This window comes from Convolutriloba macropyga, chromosome 8 (genome assembly GCF_964194025.1).
Source record: "Convolutriloba macropyga chromosome 8, txConMacr16.3, whole genome shotgun sequence".
Classification (NCBI taxonomy): Eukaryota; Metazoa; Xenacoelomorpha; order Acoela; family Convolutidae; genus Convolutriloba; species Convolutriloba macropyga.
The window spans coordinates 53624748-53646994 of record NC_134475.1 but is presented as its reverse complement, the minus strand read 5'-3'; the positions used below and the strand labels follow the sequence as shown (position 1 = coordinate 53646994).

The following is a 22247-nucleotide window of genomic DNA, read 5'->3' as shown; positions in this document are numbered from 1 at the left end:
CTGTATGAATTTATAAAAGTCTTTTTCAACCAATCAAAATTTAGCATCGTCATATTACGGCTCTTTAGAAAAAGCGGAGGCGATGGGTTTCGAACCTTTAATCTTATGATTATAAACAGGGTTGCCTAGTGTGCTGTGCCAAGTGGGTCTTGATTAGTGGTATTGTCAAAGTCAAGGGATTTACTGGGCTAATTAAGTATAAATGGAAAGCAACATCAATAGTGGTTTGTTCTAAGTTTTTATTGAGTATTCCAGATCAAAATGCTGAAAGTTTACTGTCTGTTTGCTCTTTTGTGGCCTCTTGTTTTGTCGTCTGATGTATGCGAAGAAATTGAGCTGGGGAACGCGACCGCTGTATGTTGTGAAAAGAATACTACATTCCGCGTTGGCCAAGTGGATGTGAGTTTCGTGCCATATCGGAGCCATATGTGTCCAGTTGGTGATGGTGGGATTGAAGATTTGTGTCCTCGATTCTTGCCAAGTGTTTCAATGATGTTCGTGTTGGTCGTGGCAGGCGTAGTAAGCATGCAGTAGAAAAATAGAGACGTGCAGTGTTGTATAAAAATAGATTAAAAATGTCGGATGACGTAGTGATGAGGCTCGATTCGTAAATTAAGGGCCTCCTGACCGCCCACAACTCTCCTTAAATGAGGCATAAGGCTGCTTCGTCTAGGAATGAGGGCTGTTTTTCTGAGTACGTCCAGGTTCGTGGGCTCGCCCTGCCACACGTAGGTAATTTGCACGTAAGTGCGGTAAATGAGCGTCTGTGGTATGCCCATTTTTATAAGCAGGGCGAGCCTCCCGTCGAAGGAGAAGAGTTGTGGGGGGTCAGGCTGATAGTTCATTTTCTCTGCTACTGTTTTCTTCGCTGTTAACAATGAAAGTGGGACTGAATAGATAAAGTGATGAATAGTTTCTTTTTTTTTCTGAGTAATGTTAGAGTGGGAGGCCGTTCATTAGATTTTGTATCAGTATGACAGTTGTTTGATAATCTCTTCGGGTTTATTTGCATTTTTCCCAGGAAGATTAATGTAGTAGTGATCTGTCAAGTGTGGCAGTTCCATTTGCTCCACGTTGTGAGGGGAGTAAAGTAATGAAGTAAATCCCTCGGCATGGCAGTAAATGACAGTCACTAATGGAGTTTTCGGAAGTAATTCCCTCGGTATGGCAGTAATTGACAGTCACTAATGGAAGTTTTGGAGGAAAGTAAATTGAGAACAGTGTGATTGACTGCTCTATTGATCAAGTTATTCAGAATACGTTTACTGCGGAGAGGTCAAACTTTAATAGCGGCGTTACTCATCGACTATTGGATCTTTTATCGAAGCTTTGCAAAAACGATTGTAATAACGAAGAAACGGAATATTCTATTTTATCAAAGTATGGACACTAAAAGGTTCGTTAATTACTTATAACAATTTAGGATTTCATAGGCTAGCATTAATATATTTTTTTTAAAACAGAATTATCGTGTTTAGAACGACACGAGGCAGACAAGATTTGCTAATCGAAATGAACGAGTTCAAACATCAGTACTACGATCGGAAAAAATTAATAAGTCTCGGATGGAAAGAAGTGGAAACAGTCGATGGGCGGGGTATAAATAGTTGGAACTCCTTAAAGAATAAATTAACTATAGAAGGTAAAGGGGGACTGGTTGGAGAGAATGGTTGGCCAAAGGTACCATTGGCAATAAATAATGAAGAAATTGTGGGATTGCAAGAAAGTTTAGTGGAAGGGTTCCGGGGCTGTAGAAATCAGGGCGATGTGTATAATTATGTTAGTAAATTAAAGTTGGAGAGTGGTGATAGCAGGTTGTATCAAGAAGTTGGGTCGTATGCTGGTTTGTGTAATTCAATAGGTTGGACGTTTTGTGTGGATGGTTTGATGAGTGGTGTTTTGCCTGATGCTTTTACTGGTGTAAGGAGAGATGCCATGGTACAATGGAATGAGTGGTGGACGGCGGCACATGTTGAAATTGGGGGTAATGATAGTGTTTCGAAAACGCCGTGTGGTGAGAAATTGTTTCTGATTTGTGGAAGTTATCAGACATCAAGGGATTTTAATAATGTTATGGGTACTCCGCAATATTTTATGGATTTAATTAAGAGGGGTCCTTCTGCAAGTGGTTTGGGAAAGGATGTTTGGTTTTTCATTCCGACGAAAGATAATGTGTTGTGCCAGCCTTCGTTGTGTGCGCATGCTGTTTTAACTTTTACAAGAGGTTTGTCGTTGGTGACTGGCTGGGAGGCGCGTGATCAATCGAATCAAGTTGTTGTTGATCGGACTTTGGGATCGTTTGCTTATGGTGTACGTAAAGGTGTGGTAAAAAGAATTGTAATATCAAATAAAAATAAAAAGGCAGTGTTAGACTGGGCGAAAGAAAGAGAAGTATCAACTGGTGGTGCTAGTGATGTGACTGAGCATGTGCAAAGTTTTGCTAATAGTGGTCTAATTTTAAAAACAAATAACAAACGAGGTAATCGAAGAAAATGGGGTGGGAAACGGGAAACGAAAACGCAATCGAACGATAACGAGAATTTTGTGTATTCGTTTCTTCCTCCAAAGGGTCCTTCAATGGAATAAGTGAGCTGTTCAACTTTAATTTACATTTTTTTTTTGGGTTGGAACTATACTGCCAGGGTTTTTTTTCAAATTTTTTGAGATTTTATTATTTCAAGCCCGTGCCCTTTCAACGTGTTTTGAAAGGATCTTTTTTTGTTGATACTGAGCAATCGGTAAGGGTCCTGTCTGTGTTAGTTTGGTTTTGTTTTGGAAAAAAATGATGTTTCGTGAGTTTTTTGGGTCGTTATTTTGCACAGTCGTATGTAGTGTAAGCAATTAATTTTTTGACTTTCAATCGCGTGCCCTTCGAAGTGATAACAAGGTGGGATGTTAATTTTTGTTGATAATGGTTGGGAATAGATTGGTTAATAATAGTTTGCTATGTTAGGGGTGCTTGCTCATTGTGCTCACGAGTTGTGACTCACGAGTAAAAAAAAATTTTTTTTGGACAGAAGTAAAAAATTAAATTGGTAAGAAATTAAAAATAAGAAGAGGAGGCGTTACATTTGAATAATTTGCGGTGTTTATAAAATAAGTACTACATTAAATTAATTGCGACTCATGAAAAAAGATTTTAAAAAAGTATTTCGGATAAAAATTAGAGAAAATTATGCAAGTCTAAGTGAATACACGGATGCCAACAGGGTCGAACTCAATGGGGTCTTCATTGTCCATCTGAATAAAATCCCAGAATTGGTGGGCTAGTTGGGTACCTTGGGATGAAGTAATGAAATGGTAAACGTAGGTGTAGTATTCACAGGTTGTGTAGAAAAAACATTTTTTCGTGAGAAGGCCTGTATGGGAGTGTGCCCAGATCACGATGGTTCCATTTTCTAATATTGCGTATTCGTTGAAAAAACATTCCCTATATTGGATTCCGACTTTTACGCAAACGTTGATGTTGTGGCTGGTGTGTAATTTTGGGGCGATGTCTTCTGGGCCAACGTAATTTCGGATTTAGTCCCAAATGCTTGTCATGATTTTTAAGAAAATTCAAAATTGTTGAGGTGCTAGGTTTTGAAATTTGTAAATATCAGGGAAAGAATAAGTAAATATGGTTTTTTTTAAAAAAAAAATTACAGGTCAAATTCGCCTTCTAAAAATTCTTCTTCGGTGTTCTGTAAGAAATTCAAAAAGGTAAGAAAATTTGGATGATCTGGTTCCAAAGTGATTTTTTTTGTCTTGATTATTGTCCAAGAAGTTAATCCAGAAGCATAAGGTATTGCAGGGGAATATGAAGTATTCAGAAAAGACTGCAAGTTTTATATCAAAATCAGTGAGAAAGTATGCATAAAGTGGAAATTGGGTTGGAATTGGAGAGATGTAAGGAATGGTGTCTTCTGATTGGTCAATTGTGGTGAAAGTTGGGGTTGGTGGATAAGACATAAGATAAGATTTTTAATGGAATATAAATGCAAATGTTTGAGGAAATTTACATGGAGTCATCTGAGAATGGAATGGGTGATGGGGGAGAAATTGGAATATAATTTAATTCAGTTGAATTGTGGTCTGATGTAGGGTCAGGGCTTTCGGGACTTTCAGAAATGGTTGGTTGCGATGGTTCTACTGCAACTGGTTCTCCTTCTGAGTTAAGGTAGAAATTCACATTAATATAATTATTTCCCGATTGTATACATTGTAGAATTGTTTGCCATACGGCTGATGTCTCATTCACTGTAAGGGGGATAAAAGAAATTGAGTAAATATTGTTGACAATATTGTCTTGTTGCATGTTAATTCTGATTAGTGCTTCACGATCTGTAAAAAAGGCAATGCTGTATTCAGTAATATAAGCTGGCTGGCCGTTGAATGTAGTGTTGATGCGCGGCTCAACTTTAATTCTGAAGTGATATACTGGATTCATTATAAAATGTTTGAAATAATGCAAAAGGTAAAATTTTAGTTGTAGGAAAATTGTTTAAGTTGTTTGAAATAATTTTCAAGTTTCTATCCGCGAAGAAATTGTTATAGGTTGAGAGAATGAACAGTTAGCAATAAAGAGTGTTGCTGGTAGTTAGCAGGCAGAAAGTAGTTTGAATGATTGATAGTGTTGCGGGGGAAGTGGGGGAAATTTGACATTTCGATTAATTGGGATTGTGGGGAATTATCCCTGGTTGGGTTGATTAGTGTTCCATTATAGGCTGTCATTGCGATTGATGGACAGTTCGCCTTCCGGGTTAATGGATTTCCTTCTTTTTCTCGGTTTGACAGATAATTGATAAGTTTCCTTCGGGAGTTGCATCTTATTACTCCGTTGTTTAGTGCGTCAGTATAAATTCTTTATAAAAATAAATTCGTCGGTGGATAAAAAGGTAGGGAGCAAATCCCCGCCTTTAACAATGGAGGTTTAAGGGGAATTGCTCTGTAATTTTTCTTTGTTGATTTTTCTCAAAGAATAATTGCAAGTAATGAAAATTTTGGTTAAATACTCGAGTAATATCAAAATTTTGAATTAAGTTTTCGCAAATATAATGGTGGGTACTTTGCCGATGGAGGATAGGTCCCTCTGGTTTATTTAGGGCTATTATAAATGTTGTTCATTAATAATTATTTTTTTTTTTTAAAAAAAATTTATTTTTAAATTTTGTTTTCCTTGCTCAGTGCTAACACAAAATTTCTAATTTGCGGCAGAGTAGAAGTGAATGTAATTGATAACTTTTAACAAGTGACTTAGTTCAGTGGTTAGTATCTCTGGCCGTTGAGCTGGAGTTCCGGGTTCGAATCCCGGCGGGTTCCCGGTGCTTCCATAATGTGGGAAAATCTGGGAAAGGGCAAAGGGGTGTAAGGGTAAGCTAGGGTAAGGGTAAGGGGGTAGAGAAAAGGGGAAGGGTAAAAAAAATTTAACTTTTTTTTTCCTTTTTTTGATTTATAAGCTGTTTTTACGGACCACGCGGCCGTCCCACTTAGCGCAGTTGGTAGCGCGCTGCACTCTCATGCTGAAGTTGAGGGTTCGAGTCCCAGTCAGGTTTTTTTTTTAAACGTTCCCTGTATTGATCGTTCTGAGAGGGTAAGCTCCGTAATGGGATATCGGTGGGTGTTCCGGTATATGTGTATAGATGGGCTGACTCGGTGCGGCAGGCCTGTTGACATGATCAATTTTGATAGTTGGTTCTTCGTTACGTTTTAGTCTCCTGATGTAGTCTCTTAGGAATGTGTAAGGAGTGCGAGGTTTATTTATGTTTTCTTCGTTTTGGTTTTCGAACTCAGTTTTAATTTCGAGTGGTAGTACTAATGAGCATTTGTGCAGGGGATGTTCTGGATGTTCTTGTAGGTATTCATAGTCATTTAATGCGACAACTTGTACTGGTTTTGTTTTTATTCGCCGTCCTTCGTGTGTTATTCGGAAAGGGAAACGTCGGTGAAGTTTTGCCCATTTGTGTAAAAGATGCGAATAAGTTAGATGTAGTAATACGCTAATCAAGAAGGATAAAAATCCGAAAAGAAGAGACATTTTCCATGGTATGTACTGTTCGAATCGGTGTTCGAGTTCGGGCTTGAATGCTCTTATTCTTTCTAAAATTGGTTCGGCCATTTGTTCTATTGATTTGCTGTTTGTTCGCCGTGTTTCCATTTTTTTGAACTCTGGTTGAATTTGCTGAAGAATTTGAATTTGTGCCTCAGATCTTGATGAGAAGTTTGGTAGTTCATCCAATGGGGGCAGTAGTTTAAAGAGTGTACTTATTGGATCTGGCAATTGAAAATCTAACCGTATTGCCGGTACTGTGTCACAAGCAGTGAGGTCTGAGCGAAGATGAACATTTGGTCCTCTAAGCTGTTTTCCACATCCCAGTGTGATGATACACACTCTGCACCCAGGATGCTCAATTCTTGCCAATGGATTGCTGCCATTACCAGCGCTTTCGATGAGTGTATAATCGTCTTTGGACGATGTTATTAACCAACGACCGAAGCCGAGATTGCGTGCTTTTTCAGTCAACGGCAATTCTACTACATTCAGTTGACAGCGTTGCAATGCAAGTAGCTCGTCATCGTGGTAAAGTAAAGTAGCCATACAGGACTGATAAGTCTGTTCTGTTGGAATGGCTTTGGTGCATATTGCGTATTTTTGGGATCCGATACAATTTGCGAGCTCGTCTTCATCGATAAACGCTAGTTCTTCTCCGTCGTCTGAGACGGCCATGTATTTGGCTTCAAGTCGCCAAACTAAAGCTTTACCCGTATCCCCGTCCGGCATTGGGATGGGAATGGCATGCAATACGTTCATAACTGTACTTTTTGAAGCCATTGGAATTGCAAGTGTAAGTATAAGACCTGCATCAATTGCCTCGACTTGTGTGACTAATTTCGTTTCATAGTATGAGAGAATCTCTTGGATTGGTACGGCTAGAGATAATCGATCCTGTTGTCCATTTTGTTGCAAATGAACAATCGTAAGAATTTCATGCAACTGCTCCCTTGGGACTAATGACATTGGTAATAGCTGATTCATGAGAGGCGTCAAGGCATTCAGTATGTTGATTCGAAATGTATAAAGGGCCGATCGGTATGTTTTGATGTTAGCAAGTATTGCTTGAAAAATATTGCTAAGTACAAGACTATGTTGATTGATTTGTTCTCTTACGTATAAGTATTGGATGCAGTTTCTCATGTGGTGCACGTTTTGTCGTAACGCCTTGAATTGTCCTTCAGCAAGTTCCCAGTTCCTGTTTTGTGTCTCTATAATTTCGTTCTGGGCTTCTTTGATGGCTTTCAGTTCACCTGATACAACATAGAATTTTTCATTGTTTTGGATTGTTATTTGTTCAACATGATCGGTTAGGTATTGAAGATAAGCCATTGCTTGTCTGATGTTTTTCTGGTTTCTAGCCACTCTTTTGTCGCATCCTCCAAACACTGATTTGATGAAGCATAGTAATTTGTCGCCTGTTCCTATTCCAATTCCAAGCACTGCGGCTGCTGCTGCTGCGGCAGCCGCACCGCGGGGATGTCTTTGCAGTGTTGTAGAAGTTTGACTGTTTGCTCTTAGTAGTGTGTTCATTTCCAATTTGAGGTTTACAATGTCGTGTTGGGCCTGTTGGTTTTCTATCATTGTTTGTTGCGCTATCCAGTGGAGGCCTGCTGTCGAGTCAGTCATATTTGTGAAGTTCAATGGGCATCCATAATTTTCTGAAGTCCACATTTTGTCTATCTCTTTTGTCAGGTTGATCAGTTTGTCTTCCACTGTTTTGTTATATATTGGGTAGGGGACCAGGATTTCAGTTTTGACAAATTTTTCTGTCAATAGATTTTTCTGATGAAGGTTGAATAATACTCCATCTTTTGTTGCCACCGATGGTTGGTTCGTTTTTATCAGGGGTAAAAGCTGTAGTAAAAATAATACGGTATTGAGCATTTTGGCTAAATAGGCTTGTTTGTGAAATTCAATTAGAGTTTTGTGCGACTGATTTTCAGGTACAGAGTTGTGGAAAATGATTTGAGCTGTATCTTTTTTCCTTTTAAATTAGGATTTTTTTTGGAGTGTTTTCATTGGTTGGTGACGTATCTAATGTGTATGTATAATAGAGAATTGGTGCTCAATTCCTATTGGCTGTCATCTTCGAAGCCAAAAGTTTGGTGAAGGTTTCCGTTGATCTCCCGACGGTGAAGTGTTAGCGGAACAATTCTTCGTCTGTTTTGAAGCGTTGGGCCAAGGTCCGCTAGTTCTCTGTTGGATACTCTTTGAGGAAGTGGTGAAGATGTGCTTGGGTTATCGTGTTGAGAAATAGCACTATTGCTCTCGTTATTTTCAATTTGTGAAATGTTGCCTCCTATAAGGGAGTGCTCATTGTTCTCGTCGGATATCGGTTGTTGGACATCATCGCTTGAGGTTGTATTGTTGTAAATATCGTTGATCGAGTTGGTCCGGTATAAGGTTTCGCCTGTAGTGTCTAATATTGGGGGCGTGTAGACGGGGCTATTAACGTCACCAAATAGATCGCCAAGATTTTCAGATGAATCGAACGTGAAGTCATTGAGACTCTGGTTTCGCGACTGTGCGCTTGTCGCTTGTGAGTCTGCAATGCTCTCATCGTGATCAGTTTCTGTTGTATCAATTGTCAGGTTTGGGTCTGGGATGTGGTCAAGTGGGAAGTAAGTTATGACTTTTACCTGTTCTTCCTTTGCTTTTTCTGATGGTTGCAAGAGGTTATATAGCGAGTTTTCTCGGGCCAATGCCAGATGATCATTTCTGCGAAGGTTATATTGTCGATTTGAGCCAAAACGACTGTCGGACGGTAAGAAGTTTGAGTTGTTTGAGAAGACGTAGTCTCCTGTATCAATTGATTCTGGTGTTTCTTGCGTGTTTGCGCTTGGAACTGAGCCTTCCACGAAGAATGCATCTTGGTCAAACGTCGGTTCGTGTGTCATATCATGAAATTGTATTGGCGGGTCTTCAGAAGAAAAATTAGCTGTTTGGATGTTTGAGTTGAAAGAAACTGACTGGGCATCTGGTGTTGTTATGGGTAGCTGCTGTTATGGTATGTTGTTTTCGTTAATGTGGTGCCTGACTTGGTTGTGGAACAGCTGTGGTTCTCTCTCTTGTTCTGGTGTGGTGGGATCTGCTTCAAAGTTTTCGGGGTCTACATGTTCGAGGTCTTCTACTTGATATTGAGGTTTCACAGGTCGAAGTCTCATTCGATGGATACATTGCGTGTAATTTGTGTTGGTTTTGCGTACAATGTAGTTTGCATTCGTGTGCACTTTTTCTACTCTGTATAATGGTATCCACCTGCTTTGCTGTTTATTCATCACTGCTACCTGTGTTGTGCTTTTTGGGTCAAGGATCAGGCAGTATGATTTGGGTTTTAGTGGTGTGGCGTTGGCTTTTCTGTCATAGTACTTTTTATATTTCAGATAAGACGAGATAAGGTTGTCTTTTACGCTGGAGAAAAGCTCCGTAGTTTTGTCTTGTAGCTCTCTAATGCAGTCGTATTTTGGGTGAGACTCCCATAATTTTGTATTCTGAAATCTGAGGTCCAAAGGATTTATCGGTGTTCTGCCGTGAAAGACGTCAGATGGCGTGCACCCAAGAGCTGGTGCAAATGTTGTGTTGTGTATGAATACTGCAATGTCAACGTATCTATGCCAGTCCGAGGAAGTTTGGTTTTCGTTAATTCTCAAGATTTGTTTGAGCGGTGCGTGGTTTCTTTCAAGTAAGCCAATGGTTTGCGCATGTTTCAGTGTGCAATGTTTGAGCTCTACCTCCAATGGGTTTGCTAGTTCGCTCATTAGTTCGGATGTAAACGCAGTACCAAGGTCACATATGACTCTTGAGGGAATGTAGGAGTGTCTCAGAAAAATTGAGACAAGGGCTCGTGCTACGATGTCTGCGTCGCCTTTCATAAGAGGTGTGGCGAAAAGGTACTTCGAGAACACGTCAATACCTGAGAGAATGTACGTGTAGGGAGAAGGGTGCATCTTTCCCACCAGATCTATTAGTAAAAGGTCTGCTGGGAAGTTTTGTAGAGACGAAAGTGGTTGTAATGGAGGTTTCAATGCAGATGTTGGTGCTGGTTTTGTTTGCAAGCATGTGAGACAGTTTCTGATATATTCTGTTAGGCGTTCAGTGAAGTTCGGGAAGTAAAATCGTTTTCTGAATTCTGCTTTTGTCAGTGAAACTCCTTTGTGCCCACTCCAAACACTGTTATGAATTCTGTAGAGTACTTCCTTCTGTAAGTGCGACGGGACGCAATATTGTTTAATAAATTGGTTTCCAGTGTGGTTATAGAACTTGCGATGAAGGACGCCTTCTGTTATCGATAGTCTTGGGAACTGCTTGAGATACTTTTTTTAGGTCACTGGATAGATATTGTCCTGTAGTCGGTGAACCTCTCTCAAACCAGAGCAGTACCCGTTTGATATCTTTGTCTTTTTGTTGTTCGGCACGCAGGTCTAAAGGTCCGTGCCCGTGAGTGACGAATTCATCCAATGGGTTTTGTTCATGCATGGCGTTTGTTTGTTGCGTTGCAGGTGCAAGAATTTGCAGTTGAACGTCAGCTCGAACATTCATAGGATCTTCTCCGCTGGTTTGTTTTCTCTCAAGTAAGTATGTTTTCATAATTTTGGGGGTATCGTCATTTTCTGAGCTGTTCAGATAACTGATTGAATTGTCAAGTGTATCTGCTGCTGTGTTGATTTCGATTTCGTGCATCGGTATGCGTGAGTTGATGCGTAGCTCGAGCTTTTCTTTCGGGTTTATGTGTATTCTCGACAGATAGTCCGCTGCTAAATTGGCTTTTCCGGGTATGTGTCCCAGTATGATGTCGAAGCTGAGCACATTATCGAGAGCATTCCAAAGTGTTGGCGGTATGATTTTTGTTTGAAAGAACCGGGTTACTGATCTGTTGTCTTTCAAAATGAGAATTGGTTTTTTACATCCCCATATTATATTTGCAAAGGTGTCTAGGGCAAAGTGAACTGCGAGGAATTCTTTCGCATATATCGAAAGTTTGAGTTGGTTTGGGTGGAAAATTCTGGATCCAAAACTGACGGGTGCATAAATTTTCAGTTCCTGATTATCATCATTTGTTGTGTAGTCTTCTATCATTAGTACGTATCCGGCTGCGTAAAAGGATGCATCGGCCATTATTACATATTGCTGGTCAACTTTGGGTAATCTGAGTGAAAGGTCACAGGCTGTTCTTAGATCATTTGTGAGTTTTTCCAGCATAGTTTGGTGATCTTCTTCTATCACAAAATTGGTGTCTTTCTTAAGTAGACGATAGAACGGTAAAAGTTTTTCAGCGAGTTCAGGGATAAAGGCTTTGTAAAATTGAAAAAATCCGATCATTCGTTTGACTTGTTTTGGGTTTCGCGGCATTCTGAATGTTTTCAGAAAAGTTGTAATCTTCTGTGTAATTGGTGTGAGACCCTCAGAGGTTATCGTATTACCAAGGAATTGTATTTCTCTGAGTCCAAATGCGCATTTGTCTGTTGCGAGTTTCATTCCTGATTCTCGGATGCATGTAAAGACTGCTCGAAGTTTTTCCAACATGTCATTTGTGTCATGTGCTCCGATGCCAATGTCGTCGACGTACTGAAAGCATTTATCCGCTGTTATCACGGGGTCCAGGTTTTGACGCATGAATGAGCTAAAGGCGCTGACACTTCTGCTTAGTCCTTGGGCTAGTCTTTGAAAAGCATATGTTCTCGATGCGAAGTTGAAGGCCAGTAACTGTACTGATTGTTCATCTGCCATTGGTACAGAGAAGTAGCCGTGGCTGCCATCCATCTTGCAAAAGAGTTTCTTGCCGGCTAAGTGGGTGCCTGCATCTGCTAGTGTAGCTATCGGGAAGTTGTTATTGTTGTAGTCGTTTCTAATGAGATGGTTTATTTTTCTTAGATCTACTAATATTCTGAGCTTCCCGTTTGGCTTCCGTTTTGCAAATATTGGAGATGAGTAGCGGCTGAAGGGGAGCGTTGTTATGACTCCGTAGTACTGGAGAAGGGCTAGTTCAACAAGCAAATCGTCTTTGAGATGGATTGAAATTCTCTGAGTTTTTGAGTATACAGGTCTGTTTGTGTCTGGTGTCAATTTGACTGAGAATTTGTGAGTGTAGCCAATGTCAAGGCGGTGCCTTGTGAATATGTCATTGAATTCGACTAGAGGCTGTTCTGTTCTTTCTCTATCTTTGTCAGAGAGTACGCTGTCGCTCCATTTGAATGCGTTCAGAAAAGTTTTCCTGTCTTCGTTTCTCGAGAGTGGTTGAATTGCTTCAAGATTTTTAAATTTAACAAGTTCGTCATATATGCGTTTTTCAACTTCACTCATCTTGGATGTGTCGGGATTGGTTTCTGGGGTCGGAAACCAGAATCCGTTTTCGTGTTTTATTGTTATATGATTTATTTCGCCTTTTGCTGTTCTCTCTATAGATTTTTCTATTTGCTTTATTGTTTTCTTTGAGTCGCTTGATGGGAAAAGTTTTGGTTCAAGTGGTATCAGGTAGCGTGCTTGCTCTGGTGTGATGATTTCGAATGTTGCTACTGGAGAGTCTTGTCTAATGTGAAGTGGAACTTCTGTTGTATTGATTGCGAGTAGGGTGGTTGTTTTGTTTTTTGTAAGTTTGTCAAGCGTGCTTGTTAGACCAAGGCCCATTTTTTCAAATTTGACAGTAGGCTCTACGAGTCCAATTTGTTCTTGTGCATCAGTTTCCTCCGATGGGATTAGTTCCAGGGATTTTTGTTCCCCAGGTGAGAGCGTATAGGTTGTTTTGGTTTTGAGCATGATTTTTTTTTCGGCTGTTGAGACGTTTTTGTTTGTTGTTACCTTTTATGTGCATTAGATTTAGCTGAAAAGTAAATTCTGGTGTTTGGAGTAGTCTGTTGTGGGCATCAATAATAATCTCATTTTTATCAAAGAAGGGAAAGCCAAGAAGGATAGCGGAAAGTGTTTCAAACACCATGAACTGTTCCTCAAATTGTAAGTGGCCAATTTTGAATGTCAGTTGGACTGTAAATAAAATAGGTGATTGGTGTAGGAAAGCTGTGGAAACTTTTATTTCAGGAGGATTTGTTTTTTCTGGTTTTTGGTAGAGGTTTCTGCTTATTTTATCAAAATGTTTCTTTGACATGGCGCTACTGAATGCTCCAGTGTCTGCTACTGCTTTCATTATTAATGTTTCGAACTGTAGAGGTATTATAAATACATTTTCGCTATAGTTTGTCATGCTATCTGGTATATGTTGTAGAAAAACATGCAAGTTATTTAGTTTTTTGATTGCTGATTGAATGGCATATTTCCATCGCGGTATGCTGGTTGACGTTCTGGACAATCTCGGGCAGTGTGCTCATTGCTAGCACATGTTCTGCAAAATGTCCTCATTGGTGTTAGAGATCTTTCGGTACGTCCATTACTTCGGTCGTTTTGTTGGAAGTTTGACCTTCCTCTCGAATAATTTCCTCGACCTCTCTGAAAGCTTCCACGGTTACGTCCTCTGCTGTTGTAGTTGTTACTGTATCCTCGGCCATTTTGGTTTCCATTGTACTGGTATGTTTGTCTGTTGTAGTTGTAGCCTCTGTAGTTATTTCCTCTTCTGTAGCTAGGGTACTGAGTACTCTCCACGCGTTGATGCGGTGGCTGTGCTACTTGCATTGATGCTATGCTTGCCGCCATTATGCTTTCTATGGCTTGGGCCACAGCAGGGTTTCCCGATGCGTTTAGTGTATTGAATGCCGTGGTGTATTGTGGTTCGGGGTTTATCTGATCAATTCTGACTCGTCGTTTGATGATAGCGCATAGTTCGTTTACAGTGATGTTGTCATTCTCTTTCAGCAACACTTTCTTGTACTTGAAGGGCATGCCTTGAATGAATTGTTCTCTTATTCGTCTTGTTCTTTCGTCAGTGCGGTCTATGTGAGCTGCAGGATCGTCCACAATTGCGAGGTTGGCGAGGCGTTGCAGATCTGTGAGGAAGTCATCTGGTTGTTCTTTCACTGGATCAAACTTTCTCGATTGCAGATCGAGCTCAAAGTTTCTTCTTTGGTCTGCTCCTGCATATCGGTTGCGTAGTTGTTCAAGCGAATCGTCTAGATCGTTTCTTGTGTTTTCGGCGAGTCGAAGGTAATAGTTGAGTGCATTACCGGCTAAGTGTAGGTGAAGATATCTTGCACGTTGGTGGTTCGCTTCAGGAATTCTAGATACAGCAATGCTTGCTCTCAGTAGTCCTTCAAATTCAGGCCAGTTTTCGTTTGGTAATCATGAGAACCTTTTCAGATGTACGTGAGGCGGACTTGGATCTGCCATTTTCTTTTAGTCAGTTTGTTGTTGAAGTGTTTCTGTGGAAAGAGCAATTTGTGCGCTTCTCCAATTTAGCTGTGTCACAGAGTTTGCAGTTTAGGCTCTTTGGTTGGTCTTTTTTGTTCTTCGCTGCAAGTTTTTTACTTACTTTTCTGTCGATTGTTTTGTCGTTGAAGAATACGAACGGGTTTCTAGGATGATAGCCTTCCAATAGTGTCATAGAAGGACTGTTGTGGCTTGCGTTGTATTTTTTCTTTGCTAGCAAAACAAAGAGGTTGATGCTCAAATATTTTTGAATGGGTAAAGTTGGTTTGTGCTTGTGGTTTGGTTAATTTCTCGAATTCGGTAGTTTTGAAAGAAATTGTAAAGTTCTGAGTTTTTTGTAATACGGATCCGTTTGATGTCGGTTTGATTGTCTTCTTGTGCGATAAAATAAAGGCTGATTCCAGTGTTTGTTTTTCTAATGATTCGAAGATTGTAAGTTGTTCCGTTAATGGCTATTTCCATGAGTTGCAAATTTTTCTTTCTTTTTAACAGAAGTAAGCGTTCAACATCTCTGTCGCCATATGATAACTCTCTTCTTATTGTTTGCTTCTTCCTTTTTTTATCTTTTTAGAAGCAGCTATGTAGGTGCTAGTGCCAAGTACTATATTGTATGAAGATAGAGTTATCGTTGCAATATCCTTTCTAATAAAGGCTTTTAATTGCAAGTTTTTGCTAAGTGCTATTCGAAGCGCGGGTTCGGTAAAAACGCTCTTTTTCTGCTACAAGTTTTTCAATTCAAGTAATATGGAAAGCAACTGAACTGTACTGAGCACAATCGTCTGTCTGAATTTCAAGATAATAAAATGCGTGCTGTATGAATTTATAAAAGTCTTTTTCAACCAATCAAAATTTAGCATCGTCATAGAATGTATCCAAAATTTGCTCTTCACGGATGTAATGAGGCAGTGTGTTCCATGTCTTGGGACCTCTGACTGAAAGAGCGTTTTTTATGTTTGGACACGAGAAGTAAACATTTATCTTTCAGTAGTTGAAACTTTTGCAACTACAAAATATTATCCATTTATTTGGGTGCAATTTTGTGCTGAAATTTAATCATAAACAAAACAACTTTGTACTGAAATCTTTGCAATCTGTATTTCCAGTCTATTTTTTTGAGAATCACTCTCGGGCAGTTTGCAATTGTCTAGATCCGAAAGTGAACCTGGCAGCTGTGTTTTGTATACGCTGCAGTTTTCTAAAAATCAGGTAGGAAGTTAAACGAAAGCGAAGCACAATATAAACACGATATTACAAAGCAGGATACAAGTTGTGTAAAATATACGAGTTATAAAGCTATATAAAATTGTAATAGGTAGGGTGAAAGTAAACAGTTCAAACCACATTCTTACAAACCTGATCTCGAACAACGGATAATCAATATTAGTCTCCTGTCTGTCATCGGGTGAAAATAGAAATCCTCCAGTTGACAAGTTATGTTTCTTGTAGGAAGTTCATCACCCTTTATGAACTGTGTAAGGAGCTCCTATCGAAACAAGACCACTACGACTGGGGTCTGAGAGCTATCAAGAGTGTCCTGGTTGTTGCTGGATCCCTTAGGAGGACTGACCCTGGTCTCCCGGAGGACCAGGTGCTCATGAGGGCATTGAGAGACTTCAACATTCCCAAGATTGTGTCTGATGATTTGTACATCTTCCATGGACTCATCACGGATTTATTCCCAGGTAGAGTAAATTGTTCACAGAGATTTTCTGTAATTTTTGGCTATTCCTGGTTCTACAGATTTTTTGTTATCAATACTATTTATTTTTTTGTTCCACCCTCAATTTTGTTTTTGTAAATTAAAAATCACAGCCAACTGAAAAAATAACGGATTTACTCGGCTGATGCTTGATGCTCGATTGTCTTTTATGTCATGTTTTTTTTGTATTCGAAGGCCGTGTGTTTTCTGGTGAATTCAGTGTTTGAAAATAAGTCAACCCTTCAACTCTAAGTCAAACTTCGGTACTTCACGTTTGAAGTACGGGGGGATTCTTTTACTATGTAGAGATTTATTATGGTTGCAGCAATGAATGTGCCGCGTAAGAGGAATGAGGCGTTTGAGGCTGTGATTCGAAAGACAGCCACTGACCTCTTTCTCCAGCCAGAGGAGGCATTCATCACCAAAGTGGTGCAACTGCAGGAGTTGATTGATGTTAGACACTCTGTGTTTGTTCTGGGAAATGCTGGAACCGGCAAGTCACAGGTGGGCCTCAAATGACAGTGAAAAATTTAGGATAAAGCGAATATCCTCGTAACTGTTATGATGGTATAGTGGATCTTTCACTGTCACTTGAAAGTGTCGTCTTTGCAAACTGTTGTTGAGAACTTGGTTTCACAAAAAATTGTTTCTGTGGAGAAATTGCCCGATTCAATTATAAATTGGTACTCGGTTTCTCTTCGCATGACAGACTCCCTTTTAGCAATTATCGAAGCTATAATTAGAAAGAACCAGTTTATGAGCGTGAAAATAGAGATATTTTTTGTTCAGGTGTTGAAGACTTTGTTCCACACGTACAAACATGACAAGAAGAAACCCACGTGGTGCGACCTCAACCCAAAAGCAGTCTCCAATGACGAGTTGTTCGGATTTGTTGTTCAAGTGAGTTTACGAGTTTGTTTGTATACCAGTTCCGAGCATAGAGCAATTCTGCGCACATTTCAATGTCATACATCGAAATCGGAACCAGTTACATTTTGATGTCCGAGAAACCTTCGGCAAAATTTGGGTCTCGTACTGGGCTTCCAAGGTGTGCTAAGAAATATTCAATAATTTGCGTTAAATAATACAATAATTAATTTGATTTTCGTCTAAATATAAATGTAGGCCCGCAGTTATGAATCATAGCGATGTGTTTTGGTGTAGGCGACGCGAGAGTGGCGAGACGGTCTGTTCTCAGTGTTGATGAGAGACATGGCCAATATGAGTGGAGATGCCCCCAAGTGGATTGTGTTAGATGGAGACATTGATCCCATGTGGATTGAGTCACTCAACACTGTCATGGACGACAACAAGGTTCAGTCTTTACCCCCCCCCCCCTACTGCTCACTATTTTTTACCTCATGTGGATCAATCATTGATATATTTTGTCAAGACATCGACAAACGACAAGTTGTCAAGATATTGACAAACTCTCTTGAAACATAATGTCGCGCCATTACTTCTTGGCTGTTCTTTTAAGATCCGGGTAATACCTTTTTAAGATACCCCAAGAAAGTTTCCATCATCACTTGCTAATAGGTAATACAAAAATCTTGCTGACACTTGGCGTTTTTCTCTAACTCATAACAATACATTATTAAATTTTCTAGCTCGAGGCTTAATATGCATATTTTTGGCCTTGTAATGCCCCATTTCGTGTTTTGTATGGATAAGACTTTTCGAGTCGAATTCTTTCATAGTAATAATCGTTAAAGCAATGGTTAAAAACTTTCTCTTACCTCAGCAAAATGGCTTCAACTGTTCACCGAATGTATTCTTAATTTATAATAATCAAGTCATAATTTTATATCTCCTGGCAGGTTCTGACCCTTGCCTCTAACGAGCGTATTCCGCTTTCTCCCTCGATGAGACTGATATTCGAGATATCCCATCTCAAAACAGCAACCCCTGCTACTGTGTCCAGAGCTGGCATACTGTACTTGAATGCCAGTGACATCGGATGGTCTCCCATGGTCCAGAGCTGGATCGACAGTCGAGAAATCCAGAGCGAAAGAGCCAATTTGACAATTCTATTCGACAAGGTTTGTTCATCATATGGGACATAAACATGATTCCTAAAAAATATGAAACTAATATGTTCGAGCGAGAGCGAACAAAACTTAAAGAGTCTTTTTCACCCGTTTTTGTTTCAAGTTTCAAAAGTTTGTTTTATGTATATTCTTTTACAATCTGTCTCAATTCCGGATTAAATTTATGAAGTTAGGTATTTCTTATTAATCATAAATATTGTTTGCAGTACGTGCCCCCGTGTCTGGACGTGTTGAGGACCAGATTCAAGAAGATCACGCCCATCACAGACACCTCCCACATCCAGATGCTGTGCCACTTGCTGGAGTGTCTCCTCACCCCCAAGACCACTCCCCCAGACTGTCCCAAGGAACTCTATGAATTATACTTCGCATTCGCCTGCGTGTGGGCTTTCGGGGCTCAAATGTTTCAAGACCAGGTCAGTGGTTTGATAGTTTACGTTGAGTGGTTGTTAGAAAAAATGTATCTTTTGTGGGCATATATCAACTATGATCATGTGTGGGCTCTTTGTGAAGGTGGTTTCTACACTCTCGGCTTGTTCTACTGACTGTTTTTTTCAGAGATTCGTGATTAATTTTCCACTTTTTTATGTACGTTATGCTCAATGTGGACATACATGACGACTAAAAAGTTATCCGCCTTCTTTTCGATCGATGTTGATGATGCCCCTTCCGGTCCCCCTAAACCGGGGACCGCATATCATCGCCATGGCTTAGATGCAGAAAGGTCGCCGCACCATAAGCAAGTTGTACATAGGCAGTCTTACTACTAATAATATATCTATTTTTATTATGATACCAATGCAAATATGGTACCAGTTAAAAACGGCAATGAGAGCCGGTATCCCGCCAAAATTACCGGCGAATTGCAGCTCTGTGTGACAGCTACAACAACAACAGCACCTTAAAAGGTATAAAAAAATTTAGTTTTTCGTGGCCTTAATTTAAGATTTATAATTCCTATCATTTTAATATTTTTTTCTGAGGATACATTGTCTTTTCTGCTAATATTTTTCCGAATCCACTCCCCGGATCAAAGTTCTGTTGAAAAAGTTACATTAAAAATTGCGGTGAAAGAAAAAAATTTTCACCTCAAAGCACTCGCATCTTTTAGCGATGAATGCGGGGAAAGCCGTAAATTTTTGTAAGATATGCAGTTTTTCGAGATGAATTTTTGTCAGATTTGCAATTTTTAGCGGTGAAATTTTTATTGTCACTGCATTCAACGGTATTCTTACAAAAACAAACGCGCGTACACGATTTCGAACCCCTGAACTCATGCACTTCAACCGTTTCTTCTTCCACTGCTCCAACTCCCAGTTTTGCTTTTATGATTTCCCTCCACTTTATGGAAAAGATATGCGTTGAAATTTTGTAAGATTTGCATTTTCTGCTGTAAATTTTTCTAAGACTAGCAATTTTTAGCGGGGATTTTTTTACTGCGCTAATGCGGTGAAAATAAAATGTTACCGCTAAAAACCGCAAATCTTACAAATATCCACCGCAAAAACATTAACGTATTATGTAGGGTTTTTAGCAGTGAATTTTTTTCACTGCATTCAGCGCTAAAACCTGCAATTCTTACAACTATTCACCACAATGTCCTTACATTTTTAACCAATTTTTAGCATTGGCACCTCGACTGGTTGGAATGATTCTGATAATAACTAAAAGGGGTTCGATCGGAACTTGTTGAAAAATTTCGAAAGTTTTCTGAATTTATCTGGAGAGTTTGCCTTTTGTACATTGAGGTTAAAAAATCGTTTAAGATTTTTAAAAAAAAATACGATGATTATCTTGAAAGAATTGAACCAGATTGTGGCAAACTTTTGTCTAACATGTTGATGTTGCTCTTTTGTGTAGCTTGTGGACTACAGGATAGAGTTCACAAAATGGTGGAATACAGAGTTCAAGTCCATCAAGTTTCCCTCTTCAGGCACTGTCTTCGACTATTTCATTGATAACGACACCTACACGAACATTATAGACGCTATGAGGTAAGTATGCATCGAACTATTGTTTAAGGCTCAGATCTGAACAATATGAGGGATAAAATATGAGTTTAAACTTCTTATATTTCAGAAGATATTAGATTTTCAGGAACGATTTCACGATACAGTTATGAAATAATGTTCACAAAAAGCAAAAAAAGTTCCAAGCTTCTTGAGATTAAAAAAAGAAAATATTTGAAGTGACGAGATGTGGGAAAAAATTTGACCAAAGTAATTTTTACCTTAACTACAATAACACTGTCTAACAATTTAAGTATCGAATAAAAGTGTCTACTGTTTTTTGAAACTCTGTGTTGGTAGATTCATACAACCTGCCAGTATCGCTTCTATCCATTACTAACTTATGTTTCAATTAGCAGTTGTATAATATAACACAATGGTTCTTTCTTAGCTCGCAACAGGGCGGTGGTGGCGTCACCGTTGCTGCAAACCAAGGTGGAGGTGGAAATAGCGGTGGTGGCGGAACAGGCGGAGGGGAGAAGGAGGGAGGAAAGAAGGACGATAAGTTGCCCAAATTTGAGCCTTGGACTAAGAAGATACCCGCATTCCAAATGCCAATAGATACCCCGTTACAGGTTCGGTATCATTTTTTAAAATAAATATGTTCGGGGTAGAGAGCAAGATTTGATGATGAGTCTAAGTTTCTCTATCTTGCCGAATGTCTCGTAATAGCAAAAGTCTGCGAGCAGAATGTCTTAGTGTCCTTGACAGCAGTACAGAGTTTTTTTTACTTTCGCAAGAAAAAATTTTGGCTACGTTCTTGCTATTATTAAATTGTCTGTTAGTTTTACAAGATTGTAATCTGTTAGAATGTTTTATGTCTGTTGTTCACTCAACTCCCCGTATCAGTATGACATAGCAATTCAGTACTGAATCGCATATCTCAAGTCTGTTTTTACTCTGGACAGACTCTGAACATGTGACTGTACAAATAAAGCGTTATTTGACCAGGCGGTTCTGGTGAACACAGCAGAGACTGTAAGAGTACGTTACTTCATGGACATGTTGATGGCCAAAGGCAGGCCAGTGATGCTGGTTGGCACTTCTGGTTGTGGCAAGACTGTCATGATCAACAACAAACTGGACAGTCTCAATTCTGATGACTATGTTGTTGCCAATGTCCCCTTCAATTTCTACACCAACTCAGAGATGCTTCAAACTGTGAGAACCATCTTAAAGTTCTTTCTTTAGATTTTTTTCTTAAGCGTTGCAAAAGCGATTTAAGAGCTTTTAAGAACCAGATGTTGATTTGACTGAGAATAAGGTTTAGGTGTACAATCTATGACGGTTCTGATGGGCGCCCCAACTATTGGCCAGTGGGTAGTAATTGAATTTCAACTGTATTGGGGGCGGTGTCTTAAGATCTGTTCACAAATTTTTGAATTTTTTGGGGTCTTTCCCATTATAACCCTCATCTTGCTATATTTGTTGTAATTTGGGGGGGGCTTTACTTTATGTGACCACTAACATCAGGGGAGGGGCTACTATCAAATTAGGGCTGCTAGAGATCCCCTGATACGGGATGTATACGTATGCCAGTCTAACTTGATAAAAGATAGAACAAATCAAAGGCAAGGATATATGCATAATCCAGTTTGTGCTATGAGTCTCAATTTAAAGTTACTAGAGGGCTGAAAAATTAAATTTATAAAGGTTAATATAAATGTATACGAGCTTCCTAATCACCAGTTGAATTGGGTTGAACAGTCTGTTTCGAGTTGTGTTTCGAGCCTTTCTGGGTCTTCAAAAATGTTGCTGATAATATTCGTGGTTAAAACGCAAAAAAATTCAAGTATAGAAAAATTTATCCTCAATTCTGTGTTCTAGTTTAAAGTAAAAAATATTTTTGAGAGATTCTGTCGAAAAAGAAAAAGGCCGTTGTTTGAGACCGCTCTGAGTTTCAGTAAATCTATTCCGTCTGACTTCGCTTGCAAAAAAAGCATCACACGTTAATGTTCATAGTGAGGTTATTTCTAATTTTCCTAATGCCGGCAGGTATGAGAGATTTAAATTTTCGTTATCCCAAGGAATAATTGTTGAATCTTAAAAAGTCTTTACAAACTTTTTCCTTATATACGAGAAATCAAATTGAAGTTGCGATTTTAATCACACCGTAGTAAAGAGAGTGATTTTTTTTCAAACTG

At 39.4% G+C, this 22247-nt stretch overlaps 1 protein-coding gene across 2 annotated transcripts in view; it reads left to right on the top strand.

Annotated features, from left to right (window-relative positions):
• LOC142344830 (dynein beta chain, ciliary-like) overlaps positions 1-22247 on the top strand; it is a 270411-nt gene that overhangs the window by 92344 nt on the left and 155820 nt on the right. For both annotated transcript variants that reach the window (XM_075396813.1, XM_075396814.1), the window contains exons 38-46: positions 15791-16026; positions 16369-16547; positions 16833-16943; positions 17208-17357; positions 17864-18085; positions 18301-18510; positions 19955-20088; positions 20495-20678; positions 21055-21264. In XM_075396813.1, coding sequence (XP_075252928.1) covers positions 15791-16026; positions 16369-16547; positions 16833-16943; positions 17208-17357; positions 17864-18085; positions 18301-18510; positions 19955-20088; positions 20495-20678; positions 21055-21264 — 1636 coding nt within the window. The remainder of the gene's footprint in view (positions 1-15790; positions 16027-16368; positions 16548-16832; positions 16944-17207; positions 17358-17863; positions 18086-18300; positions 18511-19954; positions 20089-20494; positions 20679-21054; positions 21265-22247) is intronic.